We start from the raw sequence: 15,849 nt of genomic DNA on the forward strand, positions 1-15,849 counted from the left end.
TGTTCCTCACACTTTCCAGCAAACTCAGTTAAATACAGAGAAAAAAGCCTGACCTCTAGCAATACACAGGAAGATCATGACCTGTTCTCTCTCACCCTTACACATTTGCATCAGGCCAACGTGAAAACCAAGTTGGACTGAGCATCCCACTCTTCCAAATCTCTGGGCTCCTCAGCTGCAGAACTGAGCTCCACGCTCAGCTCAAGTCCTGCCTCTACCAGCCCCAAACTCCATCACCCACAGACTTAGGACGTGGCCATCGCCATGCTGTGCAAACAGACGCAGCCCACAGGAGATGTACTTCCTTTTGAAAGGACCATGGTAAAAGCCATAGACAATAGGCAAGACAGAAAAAAAAAACACACACACAGAAAACAAGTAAATGCCAGTTAGACAGTAGACATAGTTGGCATGATCTTCCTTTCATTAAAGAGACAACTTTATACACTGTTTCAGTAGTCCTTACCTGGGAAATAAACACTAAAACCAGTAACATTAAAAAAAAAAATACACAGTAATTAGCAGCAAATCACCTAACAATGGAAAAAAAAACAAAAAACCCAAAAACCTTAACCTACTAAAAATTTGCTGTTCCATCTACAGTATTTTGAAGATATTCCCAAAACTAGGATCAACTGCTACAGCTCCAAGCTAATCAACTGGTGCAAAATTCTGTATCTTACATGAGTTACCAGTTTAGTACTCTGATCACCACAGATGTGTGAGGAAAGCCAACGAATAAATTAAAACCTTCTGCTACTTCAGTGACAGCAAATGTTACCAGCAAAGGTGTGCTTCACGTCTGATGAATAACAGGTGCATGAACAGAAAAACGCAGAACAGCTCTAATGAAATTTGTTAAAGCACATAATGGAATGTGTTGCATGTTTAAGATGTCTCTTTCAAGACATTTAGTGCATTAGATTTTAGTGCTTTAAATGTTACTCTTGACAGTAATTTCTTTATGTGCTTCAGTGATATGCTTTGCTTCTGAAATCCAAAGACTTTCAGGTAAGCAAAATTCATGCCCAGAACTTTGTTGTTGGGTTTGAAAGTGAATTAAAAACGCGGAAAGATTTTATACTGAAAAATAGCGTATATTCACAGAAAACACAACTTATTAGTGACCAAGATATCATACATTTCAGTGTTGCAAATGTTCTTCAATTATATTAAACACAATGTTCAATGTAAAAGTTATCTTCAAACTTATGAACTACATAAGTCTTCTGCATCAAATAAAAATTATCTTTTGCATACTATTATTTTCTTGAGATTCAGGCAAAGAAAAACTTCTGAATTTTTGCAAGCTGCACATTGCTTCATTCTACTTCACATCAGAAAAAGCATGGAGACAAGAATTGCAATATTCATACCTGCACATAGAGCTTACAGACCCTCAAAGGAAACACAAATCTCTGCTCAGGAAGAATTCACTTATGTTTTAGAACAAAAAAATCCTGTATAAGTTGTCTGTGGGTTCACAGAAAAAGCTTAGACAGAACAAGTTGGAAGCTCAAACCACTATTATAAAATGGAGTGAACTGCTGCAGAAATTTACAACATCCATTGTTCAACAGTACTTATTTACAAGGTTGTTATCAAAAAGTCAGTAGCTATGAAAATTTGGTTAATTTCACAAGCCAATCTGCTTTTACATGTCTTCATCCTATAAACATTGCTATTCTTGTCAACTCACTGTCCTATTAAGACCACAGGATCTTTCACATCAAGACTGACTTTATAATAGTGTTTCTGTCCAGCTGTAACTAGGAATATCCCCCATTTGATGGCAACTTTGTTAGCTTCAGCAGATTAAGTAGGATGTATTTGGTTAAAACAGACTTAATGCCTAAATTTAATATATGGCTAGAAAAAAGTTCCTAAGGGACAAACACAATGATGCAGTTGTCATCTAGAAAAATCTTATCAGTTTTTGAAGACTTAGCAAACAAGTAACAGGACAACTAACATGTTTCATGCTGTTAAATTTAGCTAGGAATTATGTCACTTTCTTCACCATCAAGTATTTCCTATGTTTCTGCAACTTACGAAAACATGAAGTCATGGGATAATAAGAAACACTCATTTAATGTGTTTCGTGGAGACTTTGTTATCACTGTGAACTAAAAGATCTCCAAATCATGAGCATTATCAATTTCTATAATATCCTCAGGTTCCATCTTTGCTTCATGGTGTCCATCCTGTAAATCATCCAGAGAAGCCAGAGCTTCATTTGTATCACTAGCAAAAGTCTCACGAGATGCATCATCGTATTCTTGCAGGTTAAGCCCTTTGATGGCTTTTTTCATCTTCTTTCCTAGAACTTGTATTCTCCTCTTCTTTGCAGCTTTCTTGTTTTCATACTCCTTTTGGTTTTCCAGATAGAATATTTCCTTGAAAGAAAAAAAACAAGTTTGGTATATTCATTTTACTAGTGCTTCCTAAAGAGAATGTGAAGTAAAATCCTTTTTATGACTAGCTGAGCAATAAGTAATATATACATTGTTCAGAGTAAAAGTATGAGTAGAGATAGCAATTAAGAAAAATGCCCCATAAATAATTCTATTATATAATTTCTGAGAGGTGATCCTTCCTCTTTCCTCAGCGATGGAGAAGACACACCTGGAGTGCTGTGTCCAGGTCTGGGCTACCCAGTGCAGGAGCCATACAAACATATTGGAAAGAGTCCAGCGACGGGCCACTAAGATGGCCTGGAGAAAAGTAGGCTCCAGGGGGCCCGTATCTCATTAATATATACAAGTACCTGAAGGAAGAGCGTGAAGAAATCAGACAGGTTCTTTTCAGTGGTGCCCAGTGCCAGGACAAGAGGCAACAGGCACAAACTGAAACACCGAAGGTTCCTCCTGAACACTGGCAGATATTTTTTGACTGTAAGGATGACTGTATATTGGCATAATTTTCAGTTGGCTGAATTTCTGAAACAATCAGAAGCTGCCTGGATGTGGTCCTGGGCAATCTCTAGTAGTGGGGCCCTGCTTTGTGAAGGCCAGAGGACCTACCTCCAGAGGTCTCTTCCAATGTACACCACTCTAAGAAAAATATGTTTGCCAAGTTGAAAGAATTTTTTTTTAAAGGTGACCTGTAGAGAAATCCTGACAGAAAGTTTCTGTTACGACTTTTTTTTTTAATTTGGAAATGAGGTGAAGTGATTAAAGTTGCATCTTCTTGTGACTTGTAAGCTGTGGAAGGTTTTTTTTTTTTAAACATACAACAATCACATTTATGTTAATTCATCTCTTTCCCAGTACAAAATACTGGGATGATACATAGAGTGAGCTCTAGCCGCTAGCCACCTACAAACAAATAAGTGAGTCATTCTTTAAACACACTTAAATAAATAGCAAATACTGTTCAAGAAGAAAGTTGTTTTAATAGCATGAAAAATACCATCTCAGACCATTTCATACTGTAAAATGAAAGGCAGTAATATTTACAAGCTCTCAAAACTAAAGTGGTGATCACCACAAATAAGGCCTGAGAGCAGTTAAAGCTAGGTTCAGATCACAGTGTGACAGTCCATACCGCCTGGTGCTACAGCTGGAGCTGTGCAGGACAGAAGTATTTTACAAGAGAACACCATTAGTCCAAACGGAAAAATATTGTAATAACTAAAATAACTGTAGGTAACGTTACTGCAAAGCATATACAAAGTAAAGAAAATACAGCATTTAACTCTTCAGACTCGACAATCTCATTATCCCTGACATGTTTTTGTAACTAGCAATACATAAAAGGTGTTCCTTTTGCATTGTGTGAATGTACTTCATCAATTGTTCTTTGCTTGTATTTTTAATATGAAAAGTTGGCTTCTTTGGAATATACTTCCTTTGGAATAATAGAATTAAACTTGCTAAAAGTTATGAGAAGGATTCAACTGTAACATTTCTGGCAGACTACCCTTACCCCCCTCCAGTTTACTTTGGACAACCACTTGTACTCTTGACAATTTTACCTTGATTTGTTCTTCTTTGACACTGGGTGTATTCTTCAGCAGGTTTAAATAAACACCCCCTGGTGTTCTCCTCCTGGTACCATTCTTAATAGGGAAAAAGTGAGTTAGTGATAACAGCAAACCTAACAAGAACTTTTTAATATAAAAACAGCACAAAAGACGATGCTTTCTACTGAGACAAAGGTTAAGTTCTGCTGTGCTATGTGTTATGTAACCATCACCATGGTTCTTTTCTACCTGTGGCTGTTCTAATCATAAGAAGGTCAACTACTAGGTTGCTATATTTTGACAGGTAATGCATGAGGTTTCAAAAAAAAAAAAAAAAAATCCATTTTAGAATATCACACCAAACTGTTCAGCTACACTCTGCTTCTGATTTTGGTAGTGAAGACATAAAATGCTAATGTATTCTAACTACTCTCACAGTTATCTGCAATAATGCATGTATTAGGTTAGATATTCAAAATATTCCTAACATAAAAGCATAGTACAAAGTCAAAAATTAATTTCATAAAATTATGTAGAATCTCATTTATTTATCTGCAGAATTTTGCATTTTTGCCTAAGGCGTAAGTTTCTCCCCACAATGCAGTAGTTTTCAGCGGAACAACAGTGGCGTGATGCCTAATACCAAAGCATGAACAAACCCAACTTTGAAATCTTTATGAATTATAAATACTAATTATCAGAATATTTTTCAACTACAATTCACATCATATAAAGTTGTGCTGCTGCTCTAATGCACTAATACCGTAGTAAATGACACTTTTCTACTAAATAACAAACACTATCCAAAAGTTTTAACAAGGAGCCTCAATTTTTATATCTGTTCTTGAAACAGCAGACACCATACTTTTATCAACCTAGTTGCACAAAATCCCAACCAAGACAAACAGTATATGAAATCTGCCTTTCGAATGGTATACTCAGATCTGCAAGCCAAAGAACCTGTACCACTAGGAGTTGTGTCCTTTCATCTCCTTTGTAAATACTTATTAAACACTTTAATCCTTCATGACAATAGACTGCTCTTAAGAGAATTCACTAGTTAGAAAGCTTTCTCCCTGATCTGCAATGATTGAATGTAAAAAATATAAACTATACACAAGGTTCTTCCTGCTCCTCCTTCAATTTTTGTTTTTAACTTGCCTTATAGATTGTTATTTAACAAAAACATGTACAGAAACTTACAGCCTATTCATTACATATAGGATTTTTACTATAATTTGTAATAGAAATCAGTGATTGTTTCTGCTCTCCTGGTACACAAACTAAAAGTCCTATAATAAAGCTAACAGATTCGCTTTTGCAAGTTACTTTTCGAATGTGGTATTAGATATGCTCAGCACAGTACATTGACCTGTGACTGCACGCTGATTAACCTAAGTAGGCTAGTGCTGTGAAACAGCCTAAAAATAGAAGCTTTTATTCAGGATTTAGAATTCCTTACTCTTAAGTTTGTGAGGGAAACAACACAAGAGAAGGCAGGTAACACATGTTAATGCTGCAAAACATATACTGATCTGAGGACACAAAGTCAGGCAATTTCCAGTTTCATTCATCTCACTGTTTCCACTAACCCTGCTGATGGTTACGTTAGTATTTACTGCTAAGTCACTTTCATGGCTCAAATGAAAGATCTCCTTCCTGAAAGAAGGCCATAGGTTAACGCATGGCATCTGGGAGAACCTGTTAAATGTGAACGCTATGCGATAGTACATGTATTACTTAAATGTAAATTACTTAAATTTACTTTCTGCAAGTAAAAAGCATCCTCCCCACCCCCAAACCCACAATATCACATCCTCCTTACTACTATGAACAGTCCACCATTTTGTTCCACTTCGGCTGTTTCCATGAGCAGTTCAATGGCTTTTCGCTTTCCAATTATTTTCACTACTCGGGCAATTAAGTCTTTCTTTGGCTCACAAAGTCTTTAAAGAGAGAAAACAAACAAACAAACAAGTGTACAGTCAGCAGAATTTCAAGTAAAATCATCCAAAAAACTTCCATAATCACCAACATATTCTGCAGGACATGAAACTGTGCTAAAACCTGTGTCTACAAATCTAGATGTGTTTCAGTGGCTTCTAAAATCTAATTTTATAATATTGAGTTTCTAAGTACCAGTAACTTCTAAAGTATGCATTTTAAATAATTATTTCAATAAAAATGCACTGTTTTCCCTCTGTTGAATTGTAAGAAGTTAAGTCATATGAGAAACTGTAAAGCCCTTTTTAAACATCTGAAATTACAGTATAAAAGTGTTACACCAAACTGTAACTTTAAAAGAGTTATGAGTACAAAGTCAGCAAGGAAGATGGACGTTACAGTAAATGTAACATTTAGGCTAGTTAGAAAGTTAAATCAACAAGTAACGGGAGACAACAGCAAATGTAAAAGTTACCATCTAACATGTGCAACTCAAACAAACCCACATAATACAAAACAGGATGTTGACCAACCTGTGATCAAACCTATCAAACTATCTACCTAATTTATCAAATGCCATCAGAAAAAAAAAAAATCACATTACTACTGAGTTAAATTGCCTTTTTTTTTTTTTTTTTTCCCCAACAACGATGTCCTAAGTAAAGAAGTTTTCTATTGTGAATCTGCATGAAAGAGAAGTTTTTACACAGCATCAAGTCAAGTCACGGTGCCAAACTGTGAACTCCTACTGGAAAAAAGCCTAAGCCCACAAACCAAAACCACCTGTCCAGAGTAAGAGTTCGCGCTCTGAACTCTCTTTTTTTAAATGACAAACCTAATCATGCACAGTCCCAAGCAGTAGGTTTAACCTTTGAGGACCAACAGATCACAGCAATTACAAAAATTTCTTGAAAACCATCTCCAGCCCTCAGCACTCTTCAGTGACATGACTGCTACACAGCTACGTACATTACATGCTGAATCTCCCCACATAATGATAATTGTCCTAACCATGCAAATGTTCACCAAGCCAGCTACATTTTATACTGTGCTTAATCTGAATTCAAAGAATGATAAGGCATCAGAAAGTGAATGCTTGCTTATATTTTTACAGGACTGAGTTCTAAATTGTGAATTACTGGAAGAGAGGAAAAGGTTTCTCAAAGATGCAGACAACTTTAAGATAACCAGGACTCCTTGCAGAGGTTTCCGTTAGTAGCAGCAGCAGCCTGACAAAGTCAGATCTCCACCTAGTGCTCATTCTACCCCAGTACAACCCTCTTTTGGGCACTTTAATGCTGTGCAGAGCAACAGGGACTGAGCAAGATAGGAGGCAAAAATGATACAAGACTGACAGAAAACTTCTTTCATTTCCATGCATTGTGTGGGCCAGCACAACACAAGGTTATGAATCCACGCACAGATGGCACAGCACAGCTTAAATAATGGTGCTGTCATCTCTATAAGCACAGTTCTACTGACATAGTTCAGTGCAGCTATTCCTATAAGCAATTAGAAAAAAAAAAAAGGGGGGGGGGGTCTTCTGCCCTTATTGTCATGAAGCTAAACAGAATAAAGAAAAGTTTATTACAAGAGACGTGCTCTAGGTTTTCAGATTCACAAATGAAAAGATAGTGAGAACTGATAACAGCATTAATCACTGCCTAATTGCTGTATTTCAGCATCTGGCAATACCAGTATCATATGACAGAAATCAACAACAATCAACAAAGCCAGCTGAGATGTCAATAGACAAATCAGTAAGTCTTTTAGCTCCTGTTGCCTAGTTACCAATTTTGTTCCTTTGCACTGCTGAAAAGACTACAGCAGCTTAAATCAATCTTAAATCACTTCTGTCATGTGCCCCCATATCCCCCTGCATCAGTCAGCCCTGCCAGTGCAAGCTTAAAGGAACCTGTGAAGCAAACTGATAGGGGAAACCAACTTACCTGAAAACTAACCCTTAAAAAAAGAAAAAAAAACACAAACAAACAAACAAACAATAGGATTTTGAACAGGTAAGTTCTCAGATTCTCAGCTCAGTGTACAGTCAGTAAAGAGCAGGACTGTGAAAAGAATTTGATAATGTGCGTGGCTGGAACTTGAAAACCCTAACAATGGCAGGCATAGATTAGCACAGAACAGCAGCACAGTTTTACAACACAGAAAGAGACAAGACGCTTGATTTCAGTGCTGGTGTCTAGCCCTGGCACAGCCCTCAGTTACAGCAGCAGTGAAATGTCTCTGCAGACAGGGATGTTCCATGCACGTGAAGCAAACTTGTTTCAGAAGCCGTGCTCTCCAAAGCACTACACTACCTAAGTCAACTACAGTTTCAAAGATTTGTAACTCAGACAGATTTTCGTGGTGAAAACAGCATGTGTACATTGGTGTCTAACTTCAAATTCACATTTTCAAATACAGGGTATTTCCTAAAAAAGCCACTGTTAAATCTAAATAGTGAGAAACAGTATTTGTCCTTGCCACTGCTATCAAAAAACACATCATTCCAGTCAACCTCTACCTACCTCTTTCAAAAAAGAAACAAAAATTTGGACACCATTCCTGGATGCCTCTAAAAGACAACAATTATAATGCTGTATTTTCATTTCAGGACTTTGGAAATTGCCACAAGGCACTCATGCTTTTTGTAGATTGGTATTACAGGTTTAGCAACTAGAAAGCTTTTATTTTTTTTTTGCCTTTGTTTCTATCAACATCTTACCCATATTTGAGGCAGATGCATCATTACCCAACTTACCGATAAGCTATTTCATCCGCCACTTTTTCCTCTGAATCTTCTTCTGTTATTTCATACCTTCCTTTATATTTCATTTCTTGCCTTTCACCCAGTCTATCTTTTACAGGCCGCTTCCGTTTGAGAAAGCCTTGTCCATTTTCTTCTTCTGCTGGAGTTGTTTTCTTGTCATCATGCATGTATTCATCCAGTTCTTTATCTAATGTCTCTGCCTCCTTTTGCTGAGCTTCCTTCATCAGCTTTTTAGCCAATAAATAATTGTAAGTCTCAGACTGCCTGCTTCTGTCAATACTGCCATCCATTCCTAGAATCCCAAGTTCAGTAGCCACTGCATCCTGATTCTGCTCCTGAAGCACAACACCCCAAATATTGTTGACCTTCTTACCACCTACAGCAGTTTGTTTTTGGTGGCTCTGGCTAAGTGGAAAAGGCTCAGACTTTGCAGGAGGAAGGTTGAAACATTTCTGTCGTTTTCGTTTCCACAGACAGCTGTCATCATCAGATTCGGAAAAGCTTTCATCACTTGAATCCACGCTTTTGGTTGTTCGATAAGGAACGCTTGGTGCACAGGATGAAATGCTGCTCTGGAAAGGTCTGCCTGAATTACTGCCATCATGAGATTTCTGGAATGAAGAAATAAATGTCTGTTAATCCAATTACTTCTGTAAAGAAAAAGAGCTATCAAGTCATGCCAAAAATTTCATTAGTTAGCAGTTATTAATCTTGATTTGTGGGTGTTTGGGCAGTCTTCTATAAACATGTTATGGACTACAGTTCACACGAGCATTTTATGAAACTCCTCTATTTTGAATGCTTCTACAGCATGGTTGCTACAGGAAAAAAAACAAGCAACACAAAAACAAATCAAGAGTCACCGATCTGCTTAACATAACTTTTATTGAATCACATTAAGTAAGATTATTAAGAGACTGGCAAACCTACTTAATACAAATCCCAATTCAGACAAGACAGACATGCACAGAGGTTTTAAGGAAGCAAACCACCAGATCAACTTAGTGAAAGGTTTTGTAACAGTAGAGAAAATAATGTTTTCTCTGTAGTCTGACCTGCCAGAATGAGATCTGAACTAGCGTGACCTGTAATGACCATAGTGCTCCTCAGGTCGTTAGCGAGGAGGAAAAGAAGAAAGGGAACTACAAACCCACAATATTCGGATGCTGCTCAGACTTTGAGAAGTGAACTGGGTGTGCTGATTCTGATTCACACAGGACAGGACATGAACAATTAGTGATAGTAATACCTTAGATAAGAACTCTGTTTTCACAGAATCACAGAATGGCCAAGGTTGGAAAGGACCTTGGAAGATCACCTAGTCCAACCCCCTGCTGAGCAGGATCACCTAGAGCACATTGCACAGGATGGCATCCAGAGAATTTTGAGTATTTCCAGAGAAGCAGACTCCACAACCTCTCTGGGCAGCCTGTTCCAGAGCTCTGTTACCCTCACAGTAAAGAAGTTCCCCCTCACATTCAGCAAGAACCTCCCATGCTTCGTTTTTTTCTTCTTTTAAAGCAAGAACATGCTACTGACTCATCGTAGTTACTTACTAATTTAGACTAAACAAACAAACAAACAAAAAAAAAGAAAGGTTTTGTTTAGAATTTTCTACAAACAAGTCCAATTGCTGCAATATTCATAAGAGAGTAATAACTCACCTATCTGACAGGTAAATTTAAAACATCAATTCAAACCTGCCTAATCCACGGAAACACCACTGGCAACATAACCCAGAATCCCTATTCGCACCTGGAGGTAAATTCTGGCCATGCTGCCCATGCCATTCTACAACGAGCACTTTCCTTATTGCTCATCCCAGGCTTCCCCCGGCCGGGATTTTTCTTATCACAAAGCTCTGCCCTGTGCTGCGATAGTTAGATTGCGACTTCTTTTACACCGAGGTTAAAATCCCTCACTGCGCTCACCACAATTACGGTAACATCTCTTCTCTTCCTATAAGCAGAGAGAGAGACCTTATACTTATTTTTCATTACAAAACACCTGTATTTTATGTTACCGCACACGCCGTGGGCGCCGCAGCCGCACACCCGTTGCCCCCCCCCCCTTCCCCCAGCGCCCCGGGGCGCAGCCGGGCCTCCAGCCGGGGCAGGCCGCCCGCCGCCCCCACGCGTGCCCGGGGCTGTTTGTGCCTTTTGTTCCCCACCAGAGCCGCGGGGCTGCCCCCTCACAGCCCCCAACCCCCGAGGGCCACCGGAGCCTGAGGGGGGCTCCCCAAAACCACCCCCCCACCCCCCAACAGCCCGGCCGCGGCCCGCACCCACACCCACACCGGGAGGCGGCGGGGCCGGGAAGGCCGCACCCGCCGCGCCCTCACCTGCTGCTGTCCCCCCGGGGAGCCGGCCCCGGGCATGTCGGAGTCCGAGTCGGAGAGCTCGCCGTCCTCCACGTCGCCCTCCATCCGCCGCGCCTCCAGCGCCATGCCCGCCGCCAGCCCGCAGCGCCGCGATACCCCCGGCCGGCGGGGCGGGGACGCGGGGCGCTGAGCACGGCGGGAATGGCGGCGGGGAGGGCGGCGCCGCCATCTTGTGGGCGGCGAGGGGTGGTGGTGGGAGGAGTATGGCGGCGCGGCGCCGCTGTGGTGGGGTGGCAGCAGGCACGGCTACAGCACGGAAGGGAATAAAATGTACAGCCCGGGGCTGCTCCTCGGCGCCGGGAGCGGGGCAGGAGGATGGCCCGCTCCACCAAAATGCTCAGAGTCAATAAAAAGAAACAAATAAAAGAACAATCTAGCAGCGTGTGTGTGGGGGAGAGAGAGATAGAGGAAATGTGTGTCTGTGTGTGTCTGTGTGTCAACCTCCAGGTACTCTATAAAACTATGTATCTATAGAATACATTATATATATGTATGTAATATGTACAACAAATATACTCTAATGTGTGTGTGTGTCTGTGTCAATGCATATAGAGTACCTCCAGGTACTCTATAATAAGTATAGGTATCTATACATCTATAATATATATTATAGATATGTATGTATACAATATATACAATGAAAATACTCTATAATGAATATAGAGTACCTCCACGTGGTATTTCCTGCAGGAAGACAAACAAGCAAACAAAACTTGCATTGGATTCCAGCCACAGAGACTTCAAAATGTTTTCACTTGTTCCCTTATTCTTCAGCACGAAGTAGGTCTTTGCTACAGAGCTTTTTAGTTCTCAGAACTCTTCTGGCTCCAGTGACAATCTCCTTCACAGGGATCCAAGATGTTGTATATGGAGTGGTAATTCGTGTTGAGAAAATGGTTGATATTAATAAAGAAGGGGGAGATGTGGGAGTGTGGCCATGGGGGTCGGTAAGCCCCGTGGTTGATGATAACATCAGACTCTTAACGATGAGGCCATCAGCAATGTAAAAGAGTTTAGAGGGAACAAAGAAGGGTGATTCCGGAGACGCCATGCCGTCTCAGGTGGCTTGTTCTCCAGCCGTTAAGGCATGGAAGTTGCTGGGTGTTTGCTGTTGCTGTTATATGCAAAGTTGTTTGACCAATGAAAAGTTGTTTGAAAAGGACTGCTGTGGGGCAAAGGGTACAAAAGGGGAGCCTGTCCTCAAGATAAAAAAGGCAACACGATATAATGAATTTATGTCATCAATAAAGAAGCAGAAAGAAGGAATGAAAAGGAACAGGCTAGCAGAACAGGGACCAGGACGGGAACAGGCACATTGATCGCCTCACTGAGATAGGTTCGGCCAGACTCAGCAAACCGCTCAGAGAAGCTCGTACAGAAAGTCGCTGGAAATGGGCGCACCGGAGCTGGGAAGAAGCTCAAGCTGAGAGAAGCGGATCTGTGCACACAGCTGCCCCTCGCTGGTAAGCAGCTGCACATTATGGGGAATCATACGTCCTTAGAAACAAAGACTGTCCGGGTAACCTTACAGCTTATTCTCCTTATTAACAATCAGACAGTTTATGAGCCTGAAATATGGGACCAAACTGAGGTCAAGGTGTGGGACTCTGCTACTCAAAACGACAAGGTTGCGGTGGGATTGCTCGGCACCTGGCGAGCAGCTTCAGAGGCCTTAAGAGCCATGTGGGCCCACAGTCAGAAACGTGTGGCTTGCCAGACAGTGAGGGAGCTGCGGGCTCCTTTACTGATCCGACTGCTACACCATCGCTCACCGCCCCCCCCCCCCCACTGCCATCGCAGGCCTTTGCTGCTACGCCCCCTGTTGACCTGGACGTGCCTTTTGACCCAGGCCTATTGCTTGAAAAGGAGATGGATATGCTTTTCTTCGATCTGGGAGGAACGGGATACATAAGGCTTGAAGACCGAGTTGCTTGACAACTTAAAGCAAGACATAGTGTTCAAAAGGAATGGAAAACGGAGACTTGTTTGTAATCAAGAAAAGGAATGGAAAATGGAGACTGTTACAAGTCATGGGAGATAGGGGAGCACTTCAACCAGGCCAACCATGCGCCCCCTGTCATGGACATTGATAGTAATAGACTTAAAGGATTGTTTGTTACCTTTTCTGATTGTACATATGTACAATCGGGCATACTTGGGTTTAGTATGTAAAGCAATGTTCTGTGTATTTAGAATGTTTGATGTTCATGTGTGCGTGTTGGTGGAGTGTAGACTCCCTGCAAACCCAGCGCTGTTTACTTGCCTTTTATACCTTTTATAAATATTTCTTTATAAATATTACTCAATTCAGATTGAGTTGAGACTTCATTTATAACAAAGATAACCCCAATGTTGAACGTTCTTGCATGCATTTTGCATGCGTTTGTTTTTCTTTCTCTAAAAACAGCAAATTTGCAGAACACATGTGAGCTGTTTAGTTTGTCTAACATAGTGATAAACATTATCTTTAAGAATGTGGTCAAGACCAAGTATATCACAAAGACCAAAAAAAATCTCACACCCATGCTCTTTCCTTTCTATCATTGACTTTAGCTGAGCTTGAGAGAGTACAGATGTCTCTGATCTGAAAACTTATAAACTCCAGTGTATCTTGTTGTTCTTGTCAATATTCCCCAACTGGTAGAGAGTTGTGCAGTTGTGATTCAATGAAACAACAATGAGGTGCTGAATCTTTATTGTTCTTTGCCCTTTACAAAATACACTGTGTGCAGGAATGAAAAGAAATAAATATTGGCTCAGTGCATGTGTTTAACAGAAGACAATTTTTTTTAACTGTTCTTCTCTAAGACAGCAATCAATCACTGAGAAGGAAATGTTTCATATCAGTGATATTATTGGGATTGCTAATTCAGACTGAGACAGCAAATGAATCCACACTAGTGGAACTATGTTGTCTTTTCAAAGTGCTAAGCAAGTAGGACTTTCAAAACTAAAATATATTCATATATATATATCCAAAAGATTTTAACCATGGGAAAAAAACTTCTGGAAAAATTAGGGCTATTCCATACATCTCTTTGCATGACAATATTGCACTCGGCACTAAAGTGTTTCTCTAATGCGCGTGGCTTTATATTCACAACCATTCACATGTGCACTGACTGTTTTCATAAGACTGGCTGTTATAATGATCATCTCAGTACCCACTGCTTTGTATGTAAAGTTGTGTGCATGTCTTCTTTGTCACATGAATCATCTATTCCAAAGAATGTTGCAGTGTGAAATATATTAGCTCATTCTAGCAGCATTCCTGTTGTTATTACCTTCTCAACCATCTATGAAAATTTCTTTATCTCACCAGCAGGCAGTTTCCTCTCTAAATTTATGAAGTAAAAACAAAATCACTCTATTACAGTATAGATGTGAGCAAATGCTTTACAATTACTAAAACACTCATTAATATCATGTCTCACCTCACTGAGTCTAGTATCTATATATAGTGACACAATCTTTGTCAGAGCATGCTGCGAATGTCAGAGGATTTACATCAGCTCAAAAGGGATTACAAATATGAAATCAGTCAAAAAGCCGTATCAGTTCAAAGATACCTTTGGCTTGGCATGTATTTGAGAACTAAAGCTGAGCAGAGATCACACACTATGACAGGGATAACGGAAGATTTACTTTATCTGTCCTGTTCTTAACCACTTTCAAAGCCAGCTATTCTTCACTATTTTGATGAAAAGTCAGCCTGCTCTAGTTTGGCTTTTTGTTTCTTTTCATATGTATGAGTGGGAAGAAGAAGGACTTATGTTTTAAAAGCAGCTATTTAAAATAGTTTAGAATATGTGTGAATGATCTCTGCCCTGTACAGCAGTGTAGGGACTGGCCACAGGACTGGCCACAGCCTCCTCTGTCTCTTTCCAGGGCACTTCATCCTCAAGAACAGGAAAAGGGACAGAAGAGGGGTGGGTCAGACCACCATGAGGAGCAGTAGAGGATCTGGTGGTGAGCTGGTGGTGAGGAACAGGGCAAAAGTGGGAGACTCTCCCAAGGACACAGCAGATCCAGGGGAAGCTACAGGGCTGCCTTCCTGCCTCGTGGCAGCACAGAAGTCCTGTAGGCTCAGCAAATGGCAGTCCTCTTGAATGCATTGGTGCCTAAAGTCAATAAGCTGGTGAACAAACATTGCTGTAATACTTTTCAGAAGGAACCCCAGCAGCCTGATCAAGACATTTTCTTGCAGCTTAGGCTGGACGTCATTAGGTCCTCCATCACATCTGCTTGGGGATTCTCAGCCCCGAGAAGTAGCTGCAGTTTGTGGTGCATCCAGAGCAGCAGGGACTGGAGCAAAGCTGGGTAGTCTTGGAAAAGTGATGCCCAGATATGGGGTTGGAGGCCACACAGAGGAACACTAGGCAATGATCCCACAGCCAAAGGCTGGGATGCTGAAGGGTGAGGGGAACTGTGTGCAGGTGGGCTTCCAGGAGTTCTCCGTGCATGGTTGTGTGCAGTGGTGCAAGTGCTGGTGCAGGCTACGGCAATTGTTGCGTATGAGGATGGCCATTGTGATGTCCGTTTGTGATGAAACGTTTCTATAAATACGTCAACACAAAAAGGAGGACTAAGGAGAATCTCCATCCTTTACTGGATGCGGGGGGAAACTTAGTTACAAGAGATGAGGAAAAGGCGGAGGTGCTCAATGCCTTCTTTGCCTCAGTCTTTAGCGGCAATACCATTTGTTCTCTGGATACTCAGTACCCTGAGCTGGTGGAAGGGGATGGGGAGAAGGATGTGGCCCTCACTATCCATGAAGAACTGGTTGGTGAC

At 40.8% G+C, this 15,849-nt stretch overlaps 1 protein-coding gene across 1 annotated transcript; it reads right to left on the minus strand.

The window, feature by feature from the left end:
• Nucleotides 1-702: 702 nt before the first annotated feature.
• Nucleotides 703-11,172, minus strand: PHAX (phosphorylated adaptor for RNA export). Its single transcript, XM_084305646.1, has 5 exons — nt 11,020-11,172; nt 8,670-9,289; nt 5,790-5,910; nt 3,977-4,060; nt 703-2,396 (listed from the first exon to the last, which is right to left on the minus strand). Exons 1-5 carry the CDS (start codon nt 11,122-11,124, stop codon nt 2,127-2,129), a joined length of 1,200 nt encoding a protein of 399 aa, XP_084161772.1. The 5' UTR covers nt 11,125-11,172; the 3' UTR covers nt 703-2,126.
• Nucleotides 11,173-15,849: the final 4,677 nt, after the last annotated feature.

Source organism: Netta rufina, assembly GCF_964035555.1.
Source record: "Netta rufina genome assembly, chromosome: Z".
NCBI lineage: Eukaryota > Metazoa > Chordata > Aves > Anseriformes > Anatidae > Netta > Netta rufina.